The sequence below is a fragment of the Ursus arctos genome, unplaced genomic scaffold, assembly GCF_023065955.2.
Source record: "Ursus arctos isolate Adak ecotype North America unplaced genomic scaffold, UrsArc2.0 scaffold_27, whole genome shotgun sequence".
In the NCBI taxonomy this organism is placed as follows: Eukaryota; Metazoa; Chordata; class Mammalia; order Carnivora; family Ursidae; genus Ursus; species Ursus arctos.
In genome coordinates this window covers 34,974,970-35,001,837 of record NW_026622952.1, presented here as the reverse complement: position 1 = coordinate 35,001,837, position 26,868 = coordinate 34,974,970, and the positions used below count along the sequence as shown (strand labels likewise).

General features: G+C 42.0%; 1 protein-coding gene and 1 pseudogene across 2 annotated transcripts; both read left to right on the top strand.

The window, feature by feature from the left end:
* The first annotated feature begins 57 nt into the window (after positions 1-57).
* Positions 58-15,679, top strand: RWDD4 (RWD domain containing 4). Of its 2 annotated transcripts, XM_057303393.1 has the most exons (8): positions 59-322; positions 2,338-2,412; positions 2,995-3,075; positions 6,547-6,656; positions 6,740-6,887; positions 8,712-8,829; positions 11,012-11,061; positions 13,847-15,679. In XM_057303393.1, the coding sequence occupies exons 3-8, from the start codon at positions 2,995-2,997 to the stop codon at positions 13,877-13,879; spliced, it is 540 nt and encodes a 179-aa protein (XP_057159376.1). In that variant the 5' UTR covers positions 59-322; positions 2,338-2,412; the 3' UTR covers positions 13,880-15,679. The 2 variants fall into 2 exon arrangements, with proteins under 2 accessions (XP_044243524.1, XP_057159376.1); XM_044387589.3 differs by lacking the exon at positions 2,338-2,412 and having other exon boundaries at positions 58-322.
* LOC113262309 (U6 spliceosomal RNA) lies at positions 5,148-5,245 on the top strand (annotated as a pseudogene).
* Positions 15,680-26,868: the final 11,189 nt, after the last annotated feature.

The following is a 26,868-nucleotide window of genomic DNA, read 5'->3' as shown; positions in this document are numbered from 1 at the left end:
CAATAGGAGAAGCGAGAAAGAGGAGGAGGCGGAGCCTCTGCCGCTGCCTCCCTGCTGCGTCTCCCCAGTCGCCCCGGCGCCCCACCTTCGGCGGCCTCGGGCTCCCCGCCCACAGACCCCAGCGGGCGGCTTCGCGCTGCCCGAAGGCCGGGGGCGCGCGTGACTGTCATCAGCCGTGCGAGGGGTGTGCCTCCCGCAGCCCAGGGCGCGGAAGGGGGACGCCGCGGGCTGGGGGCCCCTGCTCTCGCTTTCTCGTCGTCGCAAACGCCCTCCCGGGGGGTGTCCCGCGACCGGCGCGATGAGTGCCAACGAGGACCAAGAGGTGAGTCCCCGTGGCTGATCGCGCCTTTCCCCGCGCCGGCGCGATGCCTCAGCTCCTAGGGAGGGCAGCTGAGCCGCCGAGGCCTTGCTGGGACCCGGCTCCGGGACGAGCGACTCCGCACGTGCCTTCACCCCTACAGCGGACAGAGCCTGGCTGGGGCGCCCCAAGTTTCCCGGTGTCCTGCGAGGAGAGACCAGGCACGCGGGAACGGGAAGGGTCCGCCTGTGCCTCCGCTCCCCCTGTAGTTTTCGTTTTGCAAGCCCGGGGGTGGCCCCACACCTCCTTAATGACAACGATGAGTGTCCTTGGTAGGCGACTCAGCGCTCTTGCCTCGCCTTAAATCCCCAGTGTAGTTGTTTAGCGCTTCTATACGGAGTTAAGCTGTTTGGAATCTGATCACCTTAAAATTTTAAAATCTATTGGCTGATAGGGAGAGACTTAATTGAGTTAAATTTCCGGTGGAGGAAAATAGTGGCATTAAGTGCTCCGATTTCTGGCCTTTTCGTTTGGTGCAATCGTTTAACCATCTGGTAGTTGTCCAGTGGAAATTAAGGCTATTTTGGGCGTACATGTATCACCTGAATCATATAGCTCATGAAATGCCACTTTGACATTGAATCATATGATCAGGGAATGATACAGGTCATCTCTAGGGGAGCCGTCTAATTGTGTAATGTGTACAGGTGAGGAGAAGAGTTTGCAAAGGTAAAGTGGATGCCCCCAGGGCTGCACAATGAGCGTGTGGGTAGAATTAGGACTAGAATCTGAGGCTCCTAGGTGAGTAGTTCGCTCTTCATTTAGAATATAGTTGTTGAAAGTTAGCACTTTTACAGGATAGATGTGATAGAATCCCTGGAATGGAGGTTACCTTAAAAGGACCCAAAGTCCAACAAGCTGGTCGATATCTGAAATCCCTTCTAAACTGTTCTTGCGATGAGTTTCTAAGTCGAGGCACCAGCAAGTTCTTACTGTGAAGCGTGGAGCGTATCTTGTCATGTTTCTCAAAGTTGGGCAGGGAGGGGGAGAGGGGGGCACTGCCTTAGGATCATCTGGGTGGTTGTTAGAAAAACAGGTGCCTGCACTGTACCTCAGATTTACTGAATTGGAATTCCTGGGGAGTCCAGGGATCTCCATTTTAACAAGAAAATTCCATTCTTCTTCTGCATGACTGATTTTCCGATCTTTGAAATGAGTTTTCTGCCCAGTTTTTCAGATGTCCTCTTCTCATACTAAATGATTCCTTTTAGTTTATTTTCCGTATGTCCATTCTTTTTGTTCCTTCATTGTCTTGGAATCGTGTGTCTGTGGACAGATTAAAAGTTTACTTATGTCCTGTTTTAAAATTGTGACTTCGCAGCTTTCTACAGTTAGTTACCCGTCAATTACAACCCTTAAGTGCCCTACACAAAGCAATTTGTCTCCCATCCTCTACTTGTATGTTTAGGGATCTAAAGACAAGTTCTTCCACTTACCCTATAAAATTTCATCTCGTTAGATGGTTTTTCAAGGACATTTTGAATTCTTACTCAGCCACCAGCATGATTCAGTATTCCATCAAATTGTCATTCATCAATTCCGTAAGCCTGCCTTCAGTTTTTGTTCCTGTCCTCATTAGTTAAAGTACAGGAAAGGATTAAGGGCAGGAGGAGTAGCATTATATTTTGAGTAAGGTGGCTTTTTCTAATCTAATCTTGGTTGTTCTTGAATCCAGCTGAACTGTATTTTTTTTACGGGAAGGTAGCAAGAAAAACCGAGGTAGACTGTTCTGTGCCTTTCCTTCATGTACCAATCAATTATCCTCTCTAATGAGGGTTGCTTATATTTATTTTGGTTTTCCTATGCTTGCCACAGCTTAGGGACTGCTACTTTTATTCTCCTAGGCCTCCATAAACTATTTCTTTAATAACCTGTTCTAAAATTTTGTCTGTCTTTAGTTTGTAGCATTCATGATGTGCAACTTTTTGAAAACTAAAAGACGTACCGAAGTGCTGTGTTTCTTTGCTTCTCTTCTTCAGGTGTTCGCCAGTAATCACAACAGTGATTGAGTCTTCTCATTTGTCAGCCCACAGTGTTCTAAGAAATATTTCCAGGCAAGGATTATTAGTTACATTTTCTCTTGCAGTCCTTTTTTCCATCTTGGGTAGATCCTTGTCAAACCTTGTTCTAACCATCATTTTTTTAAAGTTCTTTTTATTATCTGGAAGTGTTTTGTCAAGTTTCATATCATTCTGTGGGAAGGATTACAAATATAAACAATACATGTAAATAGTGGGGAATTATTGCGCTTTTATTTCTCATCTCCAAGTGTAATGATCTTTCTACCCCAGGCTAGGACACGTGCTCTGGAGTTGCTTTAAACTGACTTATTTTCCTCCTTGCTAGAAGGGAGAAAATAAGATATTCTTCACAGGATTGACGGGAGAGTTAGTGAGATAGTACACTGTACAATACTTAGGAGGGCCTGGCACATAATTTTAAAGTAAGTGTTAGTATTAATATTGTGTTGCTACATACATATGTATTATATACACATATTATAAACACCAAAGGCCATGGGAGGTAGCGAAGTTCTACATAGTTGAGTGGGCTTGAATCAGAAACGAAAGACCCTCTATTTCTAATCCATTTATACCACTAAACAAAACTCATTTGATTCATTTTTTTTTTTTCAGATGGAACTGGAAGCTCTACGTTCTATTTATGAAGGAGATGAAAGTTTCCGGGAATTAAGTCCAGTTTCATTTCAATATAGGGTAAGACATGACATGAATAGGAGCCCTTGCTACTTCGCTAGAGAAGATTGAAGGTTGCTAAAAATGCTTTTATTTTTTAAGTGATTTTGTTTTTTAAACTTCATGGTTTAAATTTATTACATCTTTGGATTTTCTGAAGCATTTGAATGAAAGCGCATCACCATGACATCAATTATTTTTAACTTTGGAAAACAATTCAGAAACTTTTAAAAACTTAAGATAAACTTGTTTTTATTGTGACAGAATTATCAAATGTTAGAAATGGAAGAAACCTTAGAAATTATATGGTCTTGCCTTCTAACCTTAAAGATGGCATCTCTCAGTCATAACTTCCCAAGCTTTCCCAGCTGATGCTGATAAATACTAGAATTAAAATCCAGGTCTCTATACCAAGTCTAGTATTATTTTCACCACCTTATGATATAGTCAAGAAAAGTTGATATTTTCCTAATTCCATATTATCAGTATGTGTGAATATTTTCTACATATTCTTTAAAAGGGAGATTGCTCATAAGTGTTCTCAGCATGAAACAGTACCAGTATCTTGTTTTGTATAAATAACATAAACCATCTCTCCAGATGGTTATAAGTAGTATTGGTGTGAGAAAGTTTTTTTATAAAAGACTTACAGTTATTTACATCATTTAAATTATGTGATTAGTGATCCTTATGTGTCATTATTATAGACTGTCACAGAAAATGAATTCCTGATCATTACTTTCTTTAGAGACTGTCCTCTCTGCTTAGCTGCTCTCAGTTCCCTTTCAGGCTCAACAGTCCTTACACCACTCCATGGACAGAACAACAAGAAAACCTAATGGCCAACGTTAACACTGGGGTTAAGTCCTGGGCCCTTCAGTTTGACTCCAGTTGCCTCCCCAGACTTCCCCAACCACTGCCACTTTCCCCTTAGCAGATGGGAGATTGAGAACTGCTCCATACTTTCCTAAATATCTATATTAACAACATTTTTCCTTGTCGAACACAGTACACAGAACATAGTAGGACAAGTGTGTCCTATAGGATGGGTACTCTGATGTGACCACAGGATGGATTTCAAGGGCAGAAAACGTGAGGTTTGGAAACTGTGTTGAGAGCCAGAGGGCCTAGGGTACAGGTCTGGCTGGTCCTGGTCAGACCCCTCAGTCCCTGTTCAGCAGACTGGTTTAGTAACCTCCTAAACAGTTCTCCCCTTTCAGTTCGGTCCGAAGCTTCTGCCCACACCTCACCCTTCGTCCTCCTGCAGACGGCTAGGTAGCTCTCTGAAACGCATAATTACTTACCCCACTCCTTCGTTTAGAAGGGTTTCTCCATGGGTTTCTCCTGCCTGTAGAATAGAAATTCAATTCCTCAGCTTGACACTCAAGGCCCTTCTGTTTGATTCATACTGCCTCTCCAGACTTTCCCAGCCACTACTGTCCATTAGACGCAGTAGCCTGTGGAACATTTCCCTGCATTTAATACTGTGCCTGTGGACACATGCTTTGCTCTTCCCCTCGCCTCATGTCCCTCATCCAGCCTACTTCTCTTTAATGCCTAACTCAAGCTCTTCTGTGACGTGTTTGGGCCTTGTCTCCTTTCCCTTGACTTCAAAGCAGAATTGGCCATTCCCCATTTCTTCATATTTTGTTCTCTGTCTTTTAAACTTTTAATCATGCTGCAGTTTCGGGAGTTACCTAAATGCTCCCCTTGAAGACAGGAATGATCTTATCTGTATTTTTGTATCTTCTGTACCTAGCACTGTAGGAGACACATGACCCCTTGTTTCTACACACACCTTGGGTAAGGACTTAGTAATTGCACAGAGCAAGTAACTTTTACCACTTTTTCATTATCTCTGTATTTGAAACACAAGCGTAAACCGATGATGTCGTCAACTTACATAGATGTATATCAACAGGTCCCTAAGTTTATTTGACATAATTTCTAAGCCTCACCTAATATTGGTGTGTCTTGTGATTAAAGGTGAAGGGAAGGGAATAAAAAATTAGCGGTCAGAGAGTAAAGGTGAATCAAGTGACAATTTGGGATGAAAAATTTTTTGATCTATTGCTGTTGTCTAAAAATAAATATTTTTAAAAAGCAGCACATATACTAAAATATTACAGAGGAGATTAGCATAGCCCTGTGCAAGGATGAGATGCTGACTCATGAATCATTCCATCGTCTTATTAGAAAAATCACCATTTTGCAACCACCGACATGATGATCATTTCAGGCAAGGCTCATTAATGGGTGCTAAAACCTTTGAGTGAAAAGTTGAGAAGCAATATATTCACATGGTTTTGTAGTGTCACTCCACAGATTACTTGTTACTTACAAAATGGAAAATGTACCTTTACATTGAAGAGATTGAAGAATATCACCTTAACCAACTGATCAAGCTTAGTATCACCAGTGGTGATTCCAGAAGATCTTATGTGTCTCCTTATATGATGCTATGGGAATATGCCACATCACCTGTGTGGTGTCCCTACCAAAATATTTAATCTGAATTAGAATGCAGGAAACAGTCCTGATCTGGGGACATTATACAAGAAAACTGGCCTTAGATTCTTTTTGTCATGAAAGATATTTCAAAGGCAGGCAGGGTGGCTGGGGACTGTTCTAAATTAAAGCAGAATAAAGAAATTTGACAACCAGATGTAATCCATGATCCTCTGTGAACAAGATACTGTATTTGGTGAATAAGATACATGTCAATGAGTGTTCATTGTCCTATTCCAGTTTCTCTGTGAGATTAAAATGTTTCAAATAAAAAGTTGGGGAGAGCAAAAGAAATAGAAAAGACATCAGTTAAATTATTCAGGCAAAGGGAATCAAAAGTTACAAACTTCCAGTTATAAAAAAAATTAGTCAGGAATGTAATGTGCAGTATGGTGACTATAGTTAGTAACATTGTATCGCGTATTTGAAGGTTGCTAAGAGAGTAGATCTTGAAAGTTCTTACCCAGCCTAAGGTATTCCTAAACCTTTATCTCTTTACCTTTTCTTTTTTTCTCTGAATTTCACCTTCCTTTTCTGGTCTTGGGATTGTGCTAAGGCATATCAATCACTTGTTCTTAACGCGTCTTCTGATTTGGCAATTGGAGAAGTTAGGGCAAGGATTAGGTCATTCAAGATGGTGGATTATTATTTTTGTCCATTCTTATGGTCTTCCTGTCCCCCTCAGTTGATGTCTTATCTTTATCCTCAGAAAGCTTTGATGAAAACAAACATTTATAGAAGACAGTCTTGATACTGGAAAAAGCTGGAGGGCTGACTGGAGAGACAGACCATGGACATCGAGTTGGGCTCTATTAATACGGCCTCACCCCTGCCAAGTCTCAGATGTACCCCTGAATTTTTTTAGAATGTTACGTTTCTGATCTGATCATGAGCATCGGCAAGAATTCATCATTTTAAAAGTCATAATTAAATATTCTGTCTTTGTATCACTTTTTACAAGCCTAAGATTTCCCTTTTCTTCAGATAGGTGAAAATGGTGATCCCAAAGCCTTCTTAATAGAGATTTCCTGGACAGAAACATATCCCCAAACACCTCCAATTATATCTATGAACGCTTTTTTTAACAACACCATGTGAGTAGTGTTCTGTTTTCATTGTTCTTTTGTGACGCCGTCTCTTACTTTTCTCTCAGCAATACATTTCTTGTGCATTGCAGACCGTCAGCCGTAAAGCAGAGCATATTAGCCAAGTTACAGGAAGCAGTGGAGGTCAATCTTGGGACCGCCATGACCTACACACTGTTTGAATATGCCAAGGACAATAAGGAGCAGTTCATGGAGAATCACCAGCCTGTGAATTCTACGGTGAGCTCGTGCTTCATTTTGGTTTCACTCTGCTACTAATTCATCTTTACTAGTCATTATTGTTTTTAAATTGGAAGGAGATTTTCTGTTAGATTGAAGATGAGTTAGGGGCACCTGGGTGGCCCAGTTGATGAAACGTCTGCCTTCAGCTCAGGTCATGATCCCAGGGTCCTGGGGTTGAGCCCCGCATTGGGCTCCCTGCTCAGTGGGGAGTCTGCTTCTCCTCGCCCTCTCTGCCTCCCCACCAGCTCATGCTCTCTCTCGCTCTCTCAAATAAAATCTTTTAAAAATAAATAAATAAAATAAATAAAACAAGTTACATCTGAGTTAAATGAGAGTAGTGAATTTTAGGTTTCTTAGTGTCTGTTTAACTTTAAAAATGAAATCATATCCTCTAGATCTTACCCTTCGTATAAGACTAGAATAGTTCGTGTGTCCACCAAAACCGAGGTGGTGTTGAACCAAATATTTGTTTAAATTTAATGTCTTCATAAATCTCAGATTGAGGATTTCTTATGTAGCGCTAAAATACACTGGAACTTACTTTCTTCATGAGCCTTCTTTAGCTGTGAATAGTCTCGCCCCAGTTCACTTCAAATGTGGTACAAGCTCAAAGTGACTTTATTAACAGAAAAAAATTAGTTTATTTCTGAAAGTGTTTTAGGAAATCATCACCTTTTATGACCGTAGGCATCTCTTTTTAGACCCCTTTGCACCCAGTCACGTGCCACAAGACTTTCCGCGGTCAGTCAGTTGAGTTCTGTGAACCAGGGGGAGGCTCTCTGACAGCAAAGGCTCTGTGTCTTCTGCTGGAGCAGCTCTGGCTTCCACATTCCCAACAGGACGCGGAAGAACACTGAGGGCAGCTCTCTAGCAGGAGAAGGTGGTAGCAGAACTCGTGGACTATGGGCCACGTGAGGTGGCTGTGAAAATCCTCCCTGCTCCACTTACCATGTGACTTTTTTTGGTGGGGGGAAGGGGGCCAATGTCTTAATCTCACTATGCTGTTTCTTCTTTTGTAAAACAGGGATTATAATAGCACCTACCTCATGAGATTGTAGTAAGGATCAAATGAGTAATATACGTACAACATTTACAGCAATGCTTGGCACCTAGTAGGCATTTTAAATTTTGCCTATCACACTCTGGTTACATGAATCCAAATTAAAATATTTTTTCCTTTTTTTAAACATTTTTTTTTATTTATTGAGAGAGAGAGAGTGGCGGGGGTGGGGAGGAGCAGAGGGAGAGGGAGAGAGAATCTCAAGCAGACTCTGTGCTGAGCACGGAGCCCGACGCAGGGCTTGATCCCATGACCCTGAGATCGTGACCTGAACCAAAATCAGCAGTCGAACATTTACCCGAGTGAGCCACCCAGGCGCCCCTAAAATATTTTTCTTCGTTCATGAAGATGTTCTTCATTCATGAAGATTTTCTTCATTTCTTCAGGGAATCAGGGTTTTCTAGGTAGGCACGTGTGATTTTTTTCTAAAGACATACTCAAATTTCCAAATAAAGCAAATTAACTGAATTATAAAATTACCTTAGAATTTCAGAGCTTCAACATAATGCTGGTATCAGGTCTTCTTTCTCAGAGTCCTGGTTATATCACCTGAGCTAACATTATGTAAGTCCCTCTGTGGGAACTTTTAGAAGAATGAAACCCATGTGTTAATGGCACCTGATAATAAATGGATATTATAATATAGGATTCTTTTATGTCACAGATCTAAAAATTGTCAACTTGTTTGAAGATGTAGCCGTATTTAGTGTAATTCGGTAAGTTTTAAGGCATCAGTATAGGAATTATTTGTTTTTTTCTAGATACCCATAAGCAGTATCATCTCCGTTGAAACTCCTAATACAGCCCCATCAAGTAAGAAAAAAGAAAAAAAAGAACATCTTTCAAAAGCCCAGAAACGTAAGCTGGCAGATAAAACAGGTTTGTGTTTATTTATTTATTTTTTATAACACAGATAAATGGGTTGCTGTTTAGTGTGATACGAGTGCTTAATAAGTATATTTCGATTTGGAAGAGTATTCTCTATTCTTCATCCTTGGAACATTTGTATCAGACGCTGTCTTAGGTCACAGGTGTATATTGAGAATATTTACTACTGCTTCACCACAAGAGACCGCCGTTTGGGGAAAAGGTAAGTGAGTGCTAAAGTCACTATAACTGGGTCTCGAGGGTGAGAAACAGAATAGCACACCGGAGAGTGCCCTGCCAGTACCCTTTCTGACATATTTGCGATTTTCCTCTTTGTTTACCTCTCTGGCAGGTAAGTGTGTTACTAAAGTTTTTTGAACTGTAGCTTTCATTCGAAATGCAGCCTGGCATGCCGTTGGATCTTAGCACAGTACGTAATATGTTTTTGTCTGTCGTTGATTTATTTATACAATCAGAATAAGATTTAAAAATAGAATTTCTGTGTCTCCTAAACCAGAGTCATTTTATATGGACCTTTAGAAGAGAATTATAAATCCCACCTCATACCACCAATCATATTTGGTCTCTTTTTTCAACCCGAGAATTTGCAAATTGATATCAGTCTGTAAACTTTTTTTCCAGTTAAGGAAGTGTCTGTATTTATATACATATACACAAGTGTGTCCGTGTGTACTTACGTCTGTACGTGTGTGTGTTCTTGGTATAAGGTTACAAGCTGCCCTTCATTGAAAAGAACTGACGCTTTTACTTTGGTGAGGAAGTTTAAAATAATGCCCTTTTACAAAGTGATGGCAGGTTTTTTGTTTATGTTTTGTTTAATGTCCTACATGGCAGAATGAAAGGATAGCAACCCTTTGTTGGCCCTCAAAATACATATTTGAAGACATAATGGTTTGTGAAATAACAAATCTGGGAATCCGTCATAATATTAAAGCATGAGCAACCGAAGCAGTGAATTGTTAGTCATTGCGATCTGTTTTCTAGAGCTTTGGTTAATCTCTTTTTTAACACTGTAGCATTTCTGTCAGTTCATTACCTGTTGCTTTCATACATAATGACCTATGATCATTCCTTTTCATTATTGTTCCCCCACCTCCATCTTTCTGCTGATGCCCACCTAAAAGGCATTATCTTTCTGTGATGATGGTGTCGGACTTTGTGACTTGGAGCTTGCATTCTAAATAAAATTTTAATAGGACCGTGGGTGAGTTTTAGTTAACAAAATTGGTGATCCGCCCCCACACCCCTGGCAACTAGTAAACAGTGGGACAAGGTTCTTATTGGCACAAAGAAGAAAAGAGCCATTAGCATCTAAAATTGCGGTCCAGTAATACTGCTTCTGTCCCATAAGAATCGCGAGGTTAGTTTCTGTTTCCCTTGTGTAAAATTAATGTGTTGCGTTTGAATGCAGATCTTGATGATTTCATAAAATGAGATGTATATAGCTATATCAAGCATAAGGGGAATCACGCCTTTTTAAAGTAAAACACTTATATTCATTAAACTGTTCTTCAAGTTTGAATAATCTGTTACAAGAACAAAATCGCTTTGTAAACTATATATTGTTTATATAAAGTCTGAGCTTGTTTTCGAGCACTCCCAGGAGATCAAAGACCTGTCAGATTAAACAGTGTTAGATCAAAGAATGAATATTTTATCAGACCACAAAAGTTAAAAAATAAGTTGAGGAGGCCTCCTCGTAGTCTCGAGGCCAGACATTGATTTATAAGGACTCTCGTCTTGAGCCTAGTTTCATAGTTTAAAAACCCTCATGAAACAGCAAAGTAACACAACTTCTCACTTAAGTAAGCTGTGACCTTATAAAAAGGGGTAGAATTGTACAAGTGCATGAAACTAATAAATTGATTAGTTCCTCTTCCTGGCGTTTCCAGCTCACCTCCGTGTTTTTTCCTTAATATCAGGTTTTGTCTTGAACGGAAATAGGGTAAATGTGAAAAGGGAGTACATCTGAGTTACTTTGCAAGAGTCCCCAGGAGAAGGCTGCTTTCAGTTCACAATGATGAGACCCTAGTTTTCCAGCTTAATGATACGTGATTTAAAATCTTAATCTATTTGTTGTGTAGAATAGTATAGAAAAGCTTATTAGAGTACTAATTACTTTAAAAAATTACTGCTTGGTCTTAGAAATAAAGGTACCCTTTTTATCCTCTAGATCACAAAGGAGAACTTCCTCGAGGATGGAACTGGGTTGATGTGGTGAAGGTATGTAATACTTACATTCTGGGCTTCAGAACATTGTTACCAGTCTGCCGTCAAATAATGAAATTCATATCTTCCATTTTTTTCCCCCTCAACCTTTGAATTTTCCTGGGATGGCTGTTTCCTTTTTTGCTTCAGCATGTAAGTATTTTTGAACTATCTTTCACATTCTTTTCTTCCCTATACCTTCAGTCTTAGATTTTCTTTCCTTAAATATTGGAAAGACTGTAGAGGTAAGCTATAGGTACAACACAGTACGACTTTACGTAAGTACGTCTGAAGAGCGAACAGGCCTGTGGCGCTGCATGAGCGGAAGTGTGGGAACAAGAAACAAGGCACAGAGAGGAATGCTTGGATTTCTTCGAAGAAATTCATTTTTTTTTCTTTAAGGGCAAACCCTAGATGGAGTTTCCCATCATTGTCAAGAAGGAGTTTCTGTTTTTCTTATTTAAAATTGTTTACTTTTCACCTTGAAGTCTTTTGCCACCTTCTCTCAATATTTTCTTATTTGTAGCTTCCAATATATTAAAGTGATGCTTAGTTAATCCTCTTTGTAGGCCTTCGTGAGATGAGTTTTGCATGCTAATTAGTGCCACTACTGCTGTGAGAAGTGATGAATCCGATCCAAGGGTAGTCAGAGATTAGGATTTTAGTGGGGACCTGCAAACATGGGTAATTTATAAGCAGTGTGTTCTTAGAGTTTATTTGAAAGTCAGCTGTTTGGGCCGTGGGGTGCCTTTGCTGTGGAAACTGCTTGAAATAACGTTGGTGCCTAGTACAAAAATACTACCTGGGAGTGGGGAAGCATGAGCTGCGATCAGAGTAAAAAAGCAGTATTTCCTGTCCGCTTCCTGGGCAAGGGGCTGACGGCACACAAGATGTCCACGTGGGTGCGGCTTCTCCCGTGTTCTCGCATTTAGCCAGCCCCCTCCACCGATGCCTGCTGCATACTTCATGTTGTCCTCGGTGGGCTTGTATGTACCTCACCAGCTAAGTCGTTTCCCTCCTTACAGTGCTTCAGGCTGCGGGCTTCAGAATGAGGCTGCAGCCTCGCCATGCCGCGGCGGTCCGCAGAAATTGGGCTCAAAAAGTAATCCGATTAATCCAGAGGTTTAGTGCGCCTCCTTCCCTAGCTCCAGAAATTTAGTTTTCTGTTTGTTTTTCATAGTCTTTGTAAATATAAATTAGAGTTTCAAGAAATATAAAGGAAATGAAGATTTAATTAATCCAGTAATCTTGGGAAATTGACGAAGATACTTTTAAGAGGGAGGTTATCACGTAGGCGTGGTTGGGACTCAGAATCTGTTACCCTAAACTAGTAGTTTCTAAGTGTGATCTTGGGGTCCCTGGGAGGTCCTGGAGGCCCTCTGGGCATCTGCAAGGTCAGAAGTATTTATGATATTAAGGTGTCTGTTTGCTTTTCCCTCGCTGTCTCACAAGTGGCCAGTGCTGTTCACCAGAGGCTCCATGAAGTGTGATGATGCGTCACTAATACTCTTCTAGGAGGGCACTAACAGAACATGTGCTTTTATAGTCTTGTGTTTTCCAGAGTTTTCTAAGGTAGTGAGGAGGTTTAGAATCTAAGTATGTGCACTTTCATATTAACTCAGTTTGTTCTTAGCACTTGTACTGTGTTTTTGTTCTCTGTTTTCAATTATATCTTCTTTACTGTGGAAGCAGATTTGTGAAAACCCAGCTGTCTTCTGTTGAGCTCAATAATAAAGAAATTCACAGAAATGTTAAACAACACTATTCTTCGCATTAAGTTTTACTCGTTTGTTTTAGAAAACACAGCTTTTCGTTTAAGAAATGTTATTCTGTAATCATGGAATGAGTTTATTGTTATTTTTACATGAATTAAATTTCTCAGTTTTAATTTCAAACGCAGTAGGTATAACATTTTAAAGAAAGCTTTTTTTTTTTTTTTTAAGATTTTATTTATTTATTTGACAGAGATAAAGACAGCCAGCGGGAGAGGGAACACAAGCAGGGAGAGTGGGAGAGGAAGAAGCAGGCTCATAGTGGAGGAGCCTGATGTGGGGCTCGGTCCCATAACGCCGGGATCACGCCCTGAGCTGAAGGCAGACGCTTAACCGCTGTGCCACCCAGGCGCCCCTAAAGAAAGCTCTTTAAGATCCTCAAAGTGGGAAGAGGAGCTGGGGCCAGAATGTTTGAGAACTGCTACCCTTAGCAGTTTCTGCTTTTCACAGCTTCCCACTTTCTCTGGGGTTCTCAGGGTTTGTGTTCAGTGGGGATTTCTTGGTGGCTGGGTCTTTATTCTGGTCGGAATTGCCTGTGCATTCTTTGGGAACTTCCCCCCACCCCATTTGCTAAATTCTGTAGATTTTTATCAGAAAAGACTTGCAATTTAAGATTTTTATCAGATTTTTAAAGCTGTACTTAATTTATGTGTTTTTTACCACAATTTTTTAAAATTTTGAAGTCTTTATTATTTGTGAAAATGATAGAAAAATGTCATTCATTTTATAAATGGCACCTTTTGTATATTCTTGGTTCCAGTTTCTTTCTTGGAAAGCTTCAAGGGATTTTTTCCCCCCCCTTGCTCTGTTGAGGTTATATTTTTAAAGAATCCCGTTTAAAGTAGCTGAGCCTGAAGTTGGAAAGTAGTTAAGCACGTTGAGCACCGTGGCTGGTGTTAAGTTACATGAACCTTGCTGTCTGTCGTTCTAGCAACTCTAACAATTTCTCATATTAAGTGAAAACAGTGAACTCGAATAATACGATAGCTTAATCTTGTTGACGATGTCTTTTTTCTCTTTTTTTATAGTTGAGCAAAACTGGCTCTAAAGATGATGAATAGTACTTGGAATTGAAGACAAGGGAAGAGCATCCTTTAAGAAATAAACTGGGTTCAAAATCCTTCTTTACTCTTTTCTGGTATTGAGGTGGCTTTTTATAAAACTGAATTTTTTTGTATGTTTCTTAGGTAAAAAATGTTTTAAGCTGAGAGTTCATGAAGAGATCTGGTTGTATTAAATTATTTTCACAAACTTGCCTTAATAAAAGGTGAAATGTTACTGTTTAGCATCCTTTATGAAGGTGGTTGAGCTTTGTAAATGGACGAAATGGGAAATAACAAATAATCAGTGTGAATTCATATGACCTTATTCTAGTGCATGTGATATTTTTAAAGGAGTAGGAAGCCCTTTTGGAACTCTCATCCCAGTGGATCAGAATACCGAGTCAACAGGTATTCCGCGGCATGAGCCATATTAACAGACTTCTCGTCTTAATGAAGTCTTCATCTCTTCTTTCTCTTAACTACTGAAGCGTAAATTGCTCCAGAGAAATTTAAATACTGATATTTGAACTTTTAGATAATATTCTTTGTAGTTCCTTTTTATCTTTCAAGGGCGAACCGCTTCTTTTTAGTAAATGAGTATCCGTTCATACTCTTCCCTTCCTTTGGGTCTTGATGTTTGACCGTGAGAGTTTTCAGCCGTATGTGGAATAGGAGAACGTAAAAATAAATCTGCCAAATACATTCAAGAGCATTTGAATAGAAGCGCTGGTTCCCACTGCAAACATTTGTCTTTGCTGTATGTACCAAGATGGGAGTAAAAGATGCCTTAATATTTAATTTTTGTATTGTTAGAGATAATGGTTTTGATAAATTCCTGTGTGTCTGCTACTGTGTGTTTTTGGTTGTCTGGTTACAGGTCTTCTAAATGGTTTAACATGAAACCACCTTTCAAGTCTTGTTTCTTTTCAAGTATCCATGTGGATTTCTCAGCCTGAGCATGTTCATAGTAATAGACATAGAAGTTTTTCAAATGCTGAATCATAGTACAGGCTCGATTATTTTTTTTAATCACGAGTAAGGTAACTATTAGTGTCGTGTAACCAGGAGGTTACTGACGTGTATGTGTGATTTACAGTGGCTGCATTTGCTCCCCGGCTGGAAAACCCTAAGAACTGCTGCTGTTTCTAGAAGGGTAGACTGTGTTCCTCCAGTTACACCTGTGCGGCTTGGGTCCGAGTTTTTAAAGAATAATGAACTTCTAAAGACATGTGCTTAGCATAAGAGCAGTTTAGATTGTATCCATGGCTTTTACTGGGCCAACATTAGGCTCAGTTAAATCGTTTGAATTATGCAGTAAATACAGTTATGATGAAGAAGTGTGATCTGATTTTCAGAAGCTGAATCACATTTTATATCTTGAACTAATAGAACAGAAGCATTAAAATTCAAGAACACCGGAATTCGCCAACTTTCGTTTTCGGAGTTGTGTGTACGTGGCTTTTGTTGTGTTGATTTGTTTACCTGTTTTGAAAGAAACAAACTACATCTGCTTGTGGAACAAACCGTGTTTTGCTCTGAAGATTCTGAAACTGTGCAGGCTTATTGTGTTTCAGAGATAACAAAGAATAATGCTAGTTAAATGCCAATGAACTATTTTTACTCTTTTTATATGAAATGTACAAATTTGGGGGGTGCTGGTGGTAGTGGCGCCTCTGACCACCTTCTGTAAAACACGTGAACATTCTCATCTATGTTGCCATCATCTGTTCAACACTCCCAGTATATTTTCTCAAAGTCCGTGTACCTAAAATTGTATGGAATGACATAATTAATAAGCAATAAAACCGGAATTACACACAGTGGTTTCTCTGTGTTTTATTTCAGTCAATTGGGAGAGAATTGTGGATTTTACAAATTTGCACAGACTTACGGTGTAAGGTGTACCCTCCTACTAGAAACTGTTTAAAATGCTGGATTGAGAGAAAATTGTTTAATGAGCTGACAAGAAGGTAAGGGATACCCAGAGTCTAAAAAAAATTTTTTTTAATATTTATTTATTTGAGAGAGAGAGCACCAGCACAAGCTGAGGGAGCAGAGGGAGAAGCAGACTCCCCACTGAGCAGGGAGCCCAAAGTGGGACTCCATCCCAAGACCCTGGGGTCATGGCCCGAGCCAGATATTGAACTGACTGAGCCACCCAGGCACCCCCCCCCCCCCACACCCAGGGTCTAAAAAATGTAAGCAAAAGTTGGAAGCTTGAGGTTAAGGAGAGCTTCGGTTTTTATAGCGTCAAGGGGCCCAGAAGACCGATGAAGTCTAGAATCAACCCAGGGTAAGGAGTCACACAGGTACACACAGCCTGCATGAGGCTGAGACCTTTCCCCCCACCCCCAGGAAAGTTCCTGTCTGGCACTTTGGTTTTGGTGGAGGGGTAAAATGTAAACAGACATACATGTACTCTCCTGATGACTTACAACAGGGTACCTCACACTTGGATTTCAGCCCAAATTCTTCCCCATATGAGTGATCTTTTAAAAAAAAAAACAAAAATAGCCAGGATTTTAGTCTAAAGTTACCAACTGGGCACCTGGCTGGCTCAGTCGGTGGAGCAGGTGACTCTTGATCTCAGGGGTTGTGAGTTCAAGTCTCAGGTTGGGTGTAAAGAGTACTTTAAAAATAAAATAAAAATTAAAAAGTGGTGCCAACTGGGTAGAGCCTCTGGGCAATTAGTAGAAATGACCGCATATCGACCCTGCAAGAACCCACCTTCCAGCCAGCCGGCCAAAGAAAGCCCCACAGTAGAGTCTCGGAATGCGTACTCAAGGTCAAGAGCCATGGTCCACATTGTGACAGCCTCCTGCAGGGCACTCAGGGGAGGGAGCAGTTCAAGGGCGTATTCACAGGACCCAGACTCGGATGTTAAGAGGGATTGAGCAAGGAACAAGAAACTATTACGATGCATCAAGCAGATTTGGTAAAGAACCAAACAGAACTTCTCGAAAAGTAAGATAATTGAAATTAAAGTTACAGATGAAGACAGGTACTACTTGCAAAGTGTGCTTTGGCGAATGTGAAGTCTAAATATCCCGTGGGATGAAGGCGGTACTAAATTTGCACTTTTGGATTTTCTCTCTTTTCGATTGTATCCTTAGACTCTTTCTGCATTATTTCTTCACAAGCGCCACCATTCTAGGTCAGCTGGGTGGTCTGAGCTTTCCAAAACTTCTGCTTGGTACTGCACATGTGCCTCTCTGGACCTTGTTTCAGAAGACACCAGTTAGGACAAGGATTTGGCCAGTGTTTCCAGAGAGTTGTCTGTGATAGCTTTAAAAACAATAAACTTAGAATACATGCTATGTAGTAACAGATTTGTTTCATCATTGGATAGTCCACAGAATAAAAACAGAACAAGAGGCATTTTCTGGTAGGGATTATCTGGTTCTAGATTTCAGCGTTTCCAATTATGTGACAAAATAATAAGGAATTGATCAATGACCTACAGTATTTGTGTGTGATCCATTAATGAAGAAACTCATTGAGGGTCTTTACCAGCAATTTTCCTGATGGAATGGAAGAGAACAGAATTCAACAGAAAATATCAGTGTATACTACACGTTGTAAGGGTCTAAGGCACTGATCAGAGCATACAAAATGTAGGACAAATCTTGTATATAAGGACTTTAATTTTTAAAAGCACAAAATGGGGGTGCCTGGGTGCCTCAGTCGGTTCAGCATCTGCTTTGGCTCAGGTCATGATCCCGGGGTCCTGGGATGGGTCCTGGAATCCGTCTTGGGATTGAGCCCCTCATTGGGCTCTTTGCTCAGCAGGGAGCCTGCCTCTTCTTCTCCCTCTGCCCCTCCCCCTGCTTGTGCTCTCCCTCCCTCTCTCTCAAAGAAAGAAAGAAAGAAAGAAAATCGAAAAGCACAGAATGTGCCTCTCAAAGTGCTAAACACATTTATCATTGATTTTGCATTATCCGTAAAGACCAATGAAGTAAAGCTGCATTGCGTAGTATAATGGGAGAGGGCAAAATGTTAATTTAGGGTAGGGTCTTTGAATGACTTTTTAAATTTGTAATGAAAATTCTTGCATGACGGCGTTTTTTTGTTTTTTTAGATAATAGTAATGTATCGATGCTGCTTTCTCAGTTTTGACAAATGTATTAAAACAAGGTAAGATGTTAACAGGGAAACTGGATGAGAGGTATGTCAGACTTAGCTATAATATCAGCACATAAATTATTTTCGGATTCAAAAATACATTTATTATGGTGCGTGCCAATCCCTCCAACCCTGAGAGATTTCCAACAGCTCCCCCGCCTGGAGTTCTGGGGCTGGGTCTTTGTACGCTAAATGCTTATTTATTTATTTATCATTCAGAATTTTTTTTGAGGGCGCCCCAGTGGCTCAGTCAGTCAAGCGTCTGCCTTTGCCTGAGGTCATGATCCCGGGGTCCTGGGATCGAGTCCCACATCAGGCTCTCTGCTCGGGGAAGAGTCTGCTTCTCTATCTCTCTCTCTCGAATAAATAAAATCTTAAAAATTTTTTTTTGAAAATTTTAAATAATTTTTTAAAACTTTGAGTCCAGGTGACACACAATGTGACATTCTTTTCAGGCGGACAGCTTGGTGATCCTGCTGTGTGCAGTGCAGACTCACGACAAAGACCGCGACCCTGCGCATGACAGCTTTTGAAGTGAGCACCTTGCATGAGGACCTCCGAGAGCTAATGCCTGAATCAATGGTAAATAACTTAAACAGCTTTCACTTCTTACTGATCAGAACCAAACCTAAGAAAAGGAGTCATATTCTCCCCCCCCCCCCCCCCCATTTCTCAAGGTAGAATCACTTTCTTCCTGGGCTGCTGGTATAAATCTAGTCTCTAAAATAAATCGTAATCGGCCGACGGTGGTGAGAAAGTGGCCAGGAAACACTCCCACCCTCGCCCGTTTCCCCCTAGTCGTGGCTGTGGGCACCTGGGAAGTTGGAAGTAATCTGGCGGGTCTCTCTGCGGCCTTCTGGAGCATTTCTTTTCCGTGGCTCCCACAAAGCTTTGGCCTGTTGGGACACTATTCTTGGTACTTTAGGCAACAAGCCATCTCTGTGTCCAGTTTTGTCCTTTCGTTAACAAAAGAGAACGCAGCAGGGGCGCCTGGGTGGCACAGCGGTTAAGCGTCTGCCTTCGGTTCAGGGCGTGATCCCGGCGTTGTGGGATCGAGCCCCACATCAGGCTCCTCTGCTGGGAGCCTGCTTCTTCCTCTCCCACTCCCCCTGCTTCTGTTCCCTCTCTCACTGGCTGTCTCTATCTCTGTCAAATAAATAAATAAAATCTTAAAAAAAAAAAAAAAAAAGAGAACGCAGTTTAGAAAAGGAAACTTCACGCCCGGCGGGGGTGGGGGGATGCACATGAATGCGTTTTTTGCTTCGTAATTAAGTGGCTAGAAATTAACCTTGAGCATCGTCCTATGATGACAGTTTTTCCAGTACAGAAAGGCGTGGAGAGAGGTTTGCATTTAACGCGTGGAATTGCAGGAAGACAGGTCTGACTGTGCAGGTTTCCCTCCCCGGGGGCTCCCACACTGCATTTCTCCCCCTGCCCTGCAAGGTGCGACTCCGTGTTTCTCCCGAGCGCAGTGCTGTGCTGAGTCACTTGACGACCCACCTTCTCTGTGAAGGAATATCCTGAGGCTTGGACTCCGGGTCCTGGGAGACGTGAATCCCCCTGAGGTGTCAGCGGAAGCAAACACTTTATCAATGCCTACATTCTTTTCACGATCTGTTTTCTATTCTGAAAAATCACACTTGCTTCCAATTCTACCCAATACTTTGATTTTTTTAAACACGAAAGTGAAAGAAATGAAATGCTGTTGAAACCTTTCTCTCCTTTTCTGTCTCTATGTCTCCGAGGATCACAAAACCTAGAATTTGTCATGTTGCCACTTCACTTTGCTGAATGCTGAATACACTGACTAAATATTCCTTACCTTCCAGGGGCTGCGCAAAGATAAAAATTTAAATCGATGGGTGTTATTCAAAATCATGATAACTGAGAAATCACGGAGTTTGGCTATAAGAATGTCCATCCATCTGCTAAAAGGGAAGCGTAGCTCCCACTACATGCTGACAAATGCCATCGGTTGAGATTTTCCCTCAGTTTCTCTATTTTTCTTCTGTATGTCAGTGTTTTAAAATTCTTTATTAATTTTTTATTTTTATCAAAGTCATACATACACTTTGAGAAGTCAAATAGTTCCACAAGGCTTTTAACGTAAAAGGTACTTCTCCCTGCCACACCCCTTCTCTCCCAATTCCCACCCCACAGAAGTAACTGCTTTCAATCGTTTTTAGTTTAAACTGGCCCACGGGAGCCCGGTCGGTGGTCTCCTGCTCTCTGGAACCTCAGTTCCAAGACTGTCCACCATGTTTCTGCCTCAGAGCCTCTGCTCCAGCTCTTGCCTCTGCCTGGGACTCTCTCCCGCAAATAGTTACATAGTTAACTCACCTTCGGATCAGTGCTCCAAGTTTGTTTTTTGTTTTTTGTGTGTTTTTTTTTTTTTTTTGGCTTTGAGTGAAGTAGAAAGCCTCTAGAGTCCCCCCCACCTGCCCCAGCTTTATTGAGATATAATTGGCATATAACATGATGATGTGAGACACTTATCTATTGCAAAATGATTACCACAATATGATCGGTTAACACCTCCACCAACTCACGTAATTATTTGTGTGCGTGTGTGGCGGGTGTGTGTGCGTGTGTGGTGGGAACATTTAAGATCTACTGCTTAGCAACTTTCAAGTACATAATACAGCATTGTTAACCGTAGTCACCAGGCTGTATATCAGATCCCCAGAATCTACTCATCATACAGCTGGAAGTGTGCACCCTTTGACCAACACCTCCCCATCCCCCCACCCCCACCCCCTGCCCCTGGCAACCGTTAATCTACTTTCTGTTTCTGTGAGGTCAGCTCTCTCAGAGTCTACATACAAGTGAGATCATACAGTATTTGCTTTTCTTTGTCTGACTTGTCTCACTTAGCACAATGCCCTCCGGGTCAATCCATGTTGTCCCAAATGGCAGGGTTTCCTTTTTCACGGCTGAATAGTATTCCATTGTGTCGAGGGTTTGGAGCAGAGGAGTGGGGCGATCTGACTTATGTCTGAATGGTTTGTTCTGGCTTCTGGGTTGAGAATAGACCAAAGCAAGAGGGAAGGCAGGGAGACCAGTTCGGAAACTATCACGGAAATGTGGGTGGAAAATGGTGATGACATGAACTGGGGGCGGGTGAGAAATGGTCAGTTTCTGGATATGTATTGAAGGAACTGCTGCCAGGATTTGCTGATAGATCAGTGAAGGATGTGGGAGAGACAGACATGCATCAAACATGAGTCCTCTAAGTTTTTGACCTGAGCAGTTACCAAAAAATCCATTGATACAGATATTAATTCTCCATAAATTCTGTAAATTTAAGGTAATCTCAGTGATATTGCAACTGGATTTTTACAAGAAAGAAACAAGCTTATTCTGAAGTCCTTATGGAAAACGAACATACTAGAGTAGCCAGAAGAAATACTGAAAAAGACGGGTAATAGAGTGAGACTAGTTCTATCCATTAGTAAAACGTCTCTCAAGCAACAGGAATTCAAGTGGTAAGGAGCTGGCAGCTGCTCCTGTCAGCGAGATAAAACACACTCCAGAAACAGACCTGCATGTATAGAAGAACGGAATATATGATAGGTCTGTAGAAAATGTCATTTCTTCAATAGATGGCATGAGGACAATGGGACAACCACCAATAGGAAAGAAAAGGAAAAGAATTCCTATCTCACATTTCACATCTTAGCAGCTTCCAGATACATCAAGAGAAAAGAAAATGTTGGAGCTCTTGAATGCATCGTTTCAGGATGAGAAGACCTTGCTTAAGTAGGACACAAAACCCCAAAGTCATGAGAAAATGCTAAGTGTGATGACATAAATGTGAAAATGTTCGGCGTGGAAAAATTCCCGTGGAGAACTAACTTTGGGGCACCCAGCTGAAGCAGCTGAGCTACCCAGGCGCCCCATCACTTCTTTTTTGTAGTGAGATCAATGAAGGTCTAGTCTCTTAGCAGTTTTGAAGTACGGAATGCAGTATTGTTGACTATAATCACTGTGCCGTGTGTTAGATTTCTGAAACGCGTTCATTTTCTGGTAGTGAGTTTGTACCCTTTAACAGCATCTCCCCATTCCCCCAGCCCCTGGTAACCACCGTTCTACTCAGTTTCTACCAGTTTGGCTTTTTTAGACTCCACATGTAAGTGATATCATACACTATTTGTTTTTCTCTGTCTGGCTTATCTAAGTGTGATGTCCTCAATATCCACCCATGTTGTCACAAATGGCAGGATCGGATTTCCCTCTTTCTCATGGCAGAATTATATATATATATACACACATGCACACCATCTTCTTCATCCATGCACCCATTGACAGACATTTATATTGTTTCCATATCCTGGCTATTGTGAATAATGCTACAATACACATGGATGGACAGGTTTCCGACTTTTTTATTTTTTTTTAGATTTTATTTATTTATTTGACAGAGAGAGAGAGCAGCCAGCGAGAGAGGGAACACAAGCAGGAGGAGCGGGAGAGGAAGAAGCAGGCTTCCGCTGAGCAGGGAGCCCGCCATGGAGCTCAATCCCAGGACGCTGGCATCATGACCTGAGCCGAAGGCAGAGGCTTCACCGACTGAGCCACCCAGGCGCCTCGAGAAAATATTTTTAAAACAGGCCAAATAAGGGACCCCTGGGTGGCTCAGTCGGTGAAGCCTCTGCCTTCCGCTCAAGTCATGATCCCGGGGTCCTGCGATCAAGTCCCGCATAGGGCTCCTTGGTCAGCAGGGAGCCTGCTTCTCCCTCTGCCTGCCGCTCCCCCTGCTTGTGCTCTCTCTCTCTCTCTCAATCTAATAAATAGATTAAATCTTAAAAAAAAACAAACAAACAAACAGGCCAAATAAACGTAGCCATGGATTAGGCCTCTGGGTCATGAGTTTGTGATCCCAGCAAAGTAGGGCCATCATGTGCGTTTGTGTTTTGCACAGGGGCCACAAGCGTAGCTAAAATTCGTGTCACACACGAATCGCCAAGCTGCATGCCCAGGTTGGGGACTCGGCGGGAAGCAGTCAATCCGTTTCCTGCTTAGTCGGCCTAAAGGTAGGGCGTCCGCCTCCTGATTTGCATGAAGTGCCCGTATGTACCCGCGGGCAGGTGCGGCGGAGCCGAGCAACGAGGCCGTAGAGCTGCCGCCGGGCTTCCGGCGGGACGTCCCGCGATGAACCGGAGCCTCGCGTTGGCGGCCTTCCATGCGGCGGTGCCCGGCCTGCGCTCGTGGCGTCATTTTCTGGGGCTCTTAGCGTGCCTTTGTTGACACCAGTGCAAGTTCTACGTGGAAAGTTACATGGAAGCACTTCTACAATACATCGTATGAAGGGGAAGAAAACCAGGGTCCCATGAGGAGGTTGACCTTGGGGGACGCACTCTTGTCTGGTGCCAGACAGCGGGGAAGAGAGAACCAGGTGCATCAGGGAGCCCCTGGGTCACCCGCCCGTCCTTGCCCTGGGAGGGCAGCTTCCTCGGAAGGCCGGCCCGCGGCTGGTAAACACATCTGCTATTTCGGTGATCGCTGGTAGGTGCGATGGTTGGCCCCGAGACCCCGTTTCTCTCCTCGGCCGCCCGCCTTACAGACAGGTAGCTTTAAGTCCTCCGTCTTTCCCCCCAAACGACAATAAGGGCTAAAAATGTCAGACCACCATTCTCCCACGGTGACACGTGTTACTTTATCGGTGACTCTCCAGCAGGTTTTTCTAGCCTTCTAGTTCTTCTTCAACATCATACATGAAAGTGTCATCAATGAATGTAACTGGTTTGAACTACTTATACAAAAATTTCAGGCGAGGGGCCCCTGGGCGGCTCATCCGTTAAGCGTCTGTCTTCGGCTCAGGTTCCTGATGCCGGAGTCCTGGAATCAAGTCCTGCATCCTCGGGCTCGCTGCTTCTCCCTCTCCCTCTGCCGCACCCCCCTGCTTGTGCTCTGTCAAATAAATAAAATCTTTAAAAAAATTTTCAGGGGAAATACCCTTTACTTTGCTAAAATTAAAATTCTCCCTTTCTTATATAGTTCTACATGCTAATTAATTTTATCATTTTTCTCATTTTTCTCAAATGTCCTTTAAAGCAATAAATAAATAAATAAATAAATAAAACCAAAAACAAAAACAAAACCCTTTTTTTCTCTTCCAGGATCCAGTCTAGAACTCGTACTTTGTTATCATGTCTCTTTGCTCTCTAATCTGGAACACTTCCGTAGTCTTTTTTCTTTCTTGCAAGACCTTGACAGATATTTGTACAATGCCCCTCAATTTGGGGCTGTCCAGTGTTTCCTCATGATTAGCTTCGGGTCACGTATTTTTGGCAAGAATGTCTCAGAAGTGATATTGTGTCCTCAGTGTGTCCCATCAGGAGGCACGTGACAGCTCCTTTTCCCGTGCCTGGTGCCGTCAACTTGGAACACTGGGCGAAGGTAGAGTCCGCCAGGTTTCCCCACTGCGAAGTTATGACTTTTTACCTTTATAATTCACAAATATTTTGTGAGGAGATACTTTGATATTGTGCAAGCGTTTTGTTCTATATCTCACTTGTACCCGTAGATCCTATTGCTGATTCTTGCAAAAAAAAGAACTGACTGTGGAGAGGACCCGGTGGCGATGTTCCAATTCTATCACGCCTTCGGCATTTCTGTGTTGGCGGTCTGGCGGCCCGGCATTCTCCACACATTCACTTACGTCAGCATGGACTCATTTCCATGCTGCACTTATTCTGTAATCCATTTTATCGTTATTTATTGTGCTGCTCAATTACTCTCAGATTTGGCCAGAAAACACCCCACCACACTGGCACCTATATCCTTTTGACAGGTTCCCATTATTCTCCAGCAATTCATCATTTTCTGGTGCAGCGATATTCACAAGGTTATTTCTTAATGAGTTCTTGGACAAAATCCCAAACAGTGGCTCAATGAAAGCAGTTCCGTACAGAGCCCAGCTGCTGAGATCCACAAACGCTGTTGATGGTCTTGCTTGATTCAAGGCTAAAACTCAAAGAAACCATAGGAAATGGCACTCCTCCACTAATCTCCTATAAATACTGCTTCTTCTAAACTGGGTTTTGATGAGACTCGGGCATCAGACAATCCAAGATGTTGTTTCCCGGCAAAGGTCAGCAGCACTGTCCAATATAACTTCCTGCAGTGGTGGAAATGTTCCAGAGCTGCATTATCCAAGAAGGTAGCGCTTGAAATGTGACCAGTGTGACCGAGAAACTAAATTCTTCATTTAAATCAGTTCATTGTATGTCCACAATAGCCAAACTATGCAAAGAGCCCAGACGTCCATCGGCAGATGGATGGATAAAGAAGATGTGGTATACATATACGATGGAATACTACTCGGCCGTCAAAAAATGAAATCTTGCCATTTGCAATGACGTGGATGGAACTAGAGGGTATTATGCTAAGTGAGATAAGTCACTCAGAAAAAGACAGTTATCATATGATCTCACTGATATGTGGAATTTAAGAGACAAAACAGAGGATCATAGGGGAAGGGAGAAAAAAATAAAACAAGATGAAATCAGAGCGGGAGACAAACCATAAGAGACTCCTAATCATAGGAAACAAACTGAGGTTTGCTGGAGGGGAGGGGGGTGGGAGGATGGGGTAACTGGCTGACGGACATTAAGGAGGGCACGTGATGTAATGAGCACTGGGTGTTATATAAGATTGAGGAATCACTGACCTCTACCTCTGAAACTAATAATATACTATATGTTAATTAATTGAATTTAAATTAAAAAATTAAAATAAAAAATACACATAACATAAAAAATAAAATAAATTAAAAAGTAAAATAAAAAAGTAAATAAATCTTTTTAAAAAAATAAATCAGTTCACTGTAATTTTAATTTATATAACCACATGTGGCTAGTGGCTGCCATACTGGACACAAGTCTAGAGGAAAGTTTTCCTATGGCATTGAGAGAGGATGGATTTAAATATACTAGAGGAGAGGGGCGCCTGGGGGGCTCAGTCGGTTAACCATCTGCCTTCGGCTCAGGTCATGATCCTGGAGTCCCAGGATCAGGATCGAGCCTCATGTTGTGCTCCCTGATCAGAGGGGAGCCTGCTTCTCCCTCTTCCTCTGCTCCTCCCCCTGCTCATGCTTGCACTCTCTCTGTCTCTCTCTCAAGTAAATAAAGAAAATCTTTAAACTGTGTATATATATATGTATATATATACATGTGTGTATATATATATATATACATATATATACTAGAGGAGAATGATAAAACACAGCCCTAAATGATTATACAATTAAAGAATTTTCTGGAGGTATTGAAGTCGGACCTTGAGAACAGTTGTAGTTAGCCATTATTTAAATTGTATAAAAATCACGATACTCCCGTGGGACAACTCCTGATTTGTGACAAATCATCAAAGCATCAGCCTGTGGGATATTTGTCCCCATGTTCTTTCGTATAGAGACCGTTTAGTCCACATCATCAAGCAGTTATTTCAAATCCGTAATATCTGGGGGGTAGTGATGGAAGGAGGGAGGCAAAGTAAAAGTCTTATTTTATGTTTCCTCAACAGTCTAAACTTTCCTTAAGTATGCTTTATTTATGAACTGTTCACGTACTTTGTGGAAAGACACACTGGGTTGTCTGACCCTGAAGACTTCGGTTGCCTGGCAACAATCTGATGAGCCCAGAGCCTCCCCTCCCCCAGCAGGAGGGGCTGTGCCCAAATGCAACTTCCTGTGAAGCCAACAGGTGCCGGTGACAGGCGCTCCAGGCAACTGGCGCCCTGAACAGCTGCCACCCATCCTCAGACTGCCCGATGCCCAAGCAGACATCGCGTCCCAGTTGGCAAGGCCACTGTCATGCTTACTCTTTAAAAGGGAAAGCAACTGAGTGGGGGTGGGGGACTTGAGTCCTTCTGGAGTCCAGATC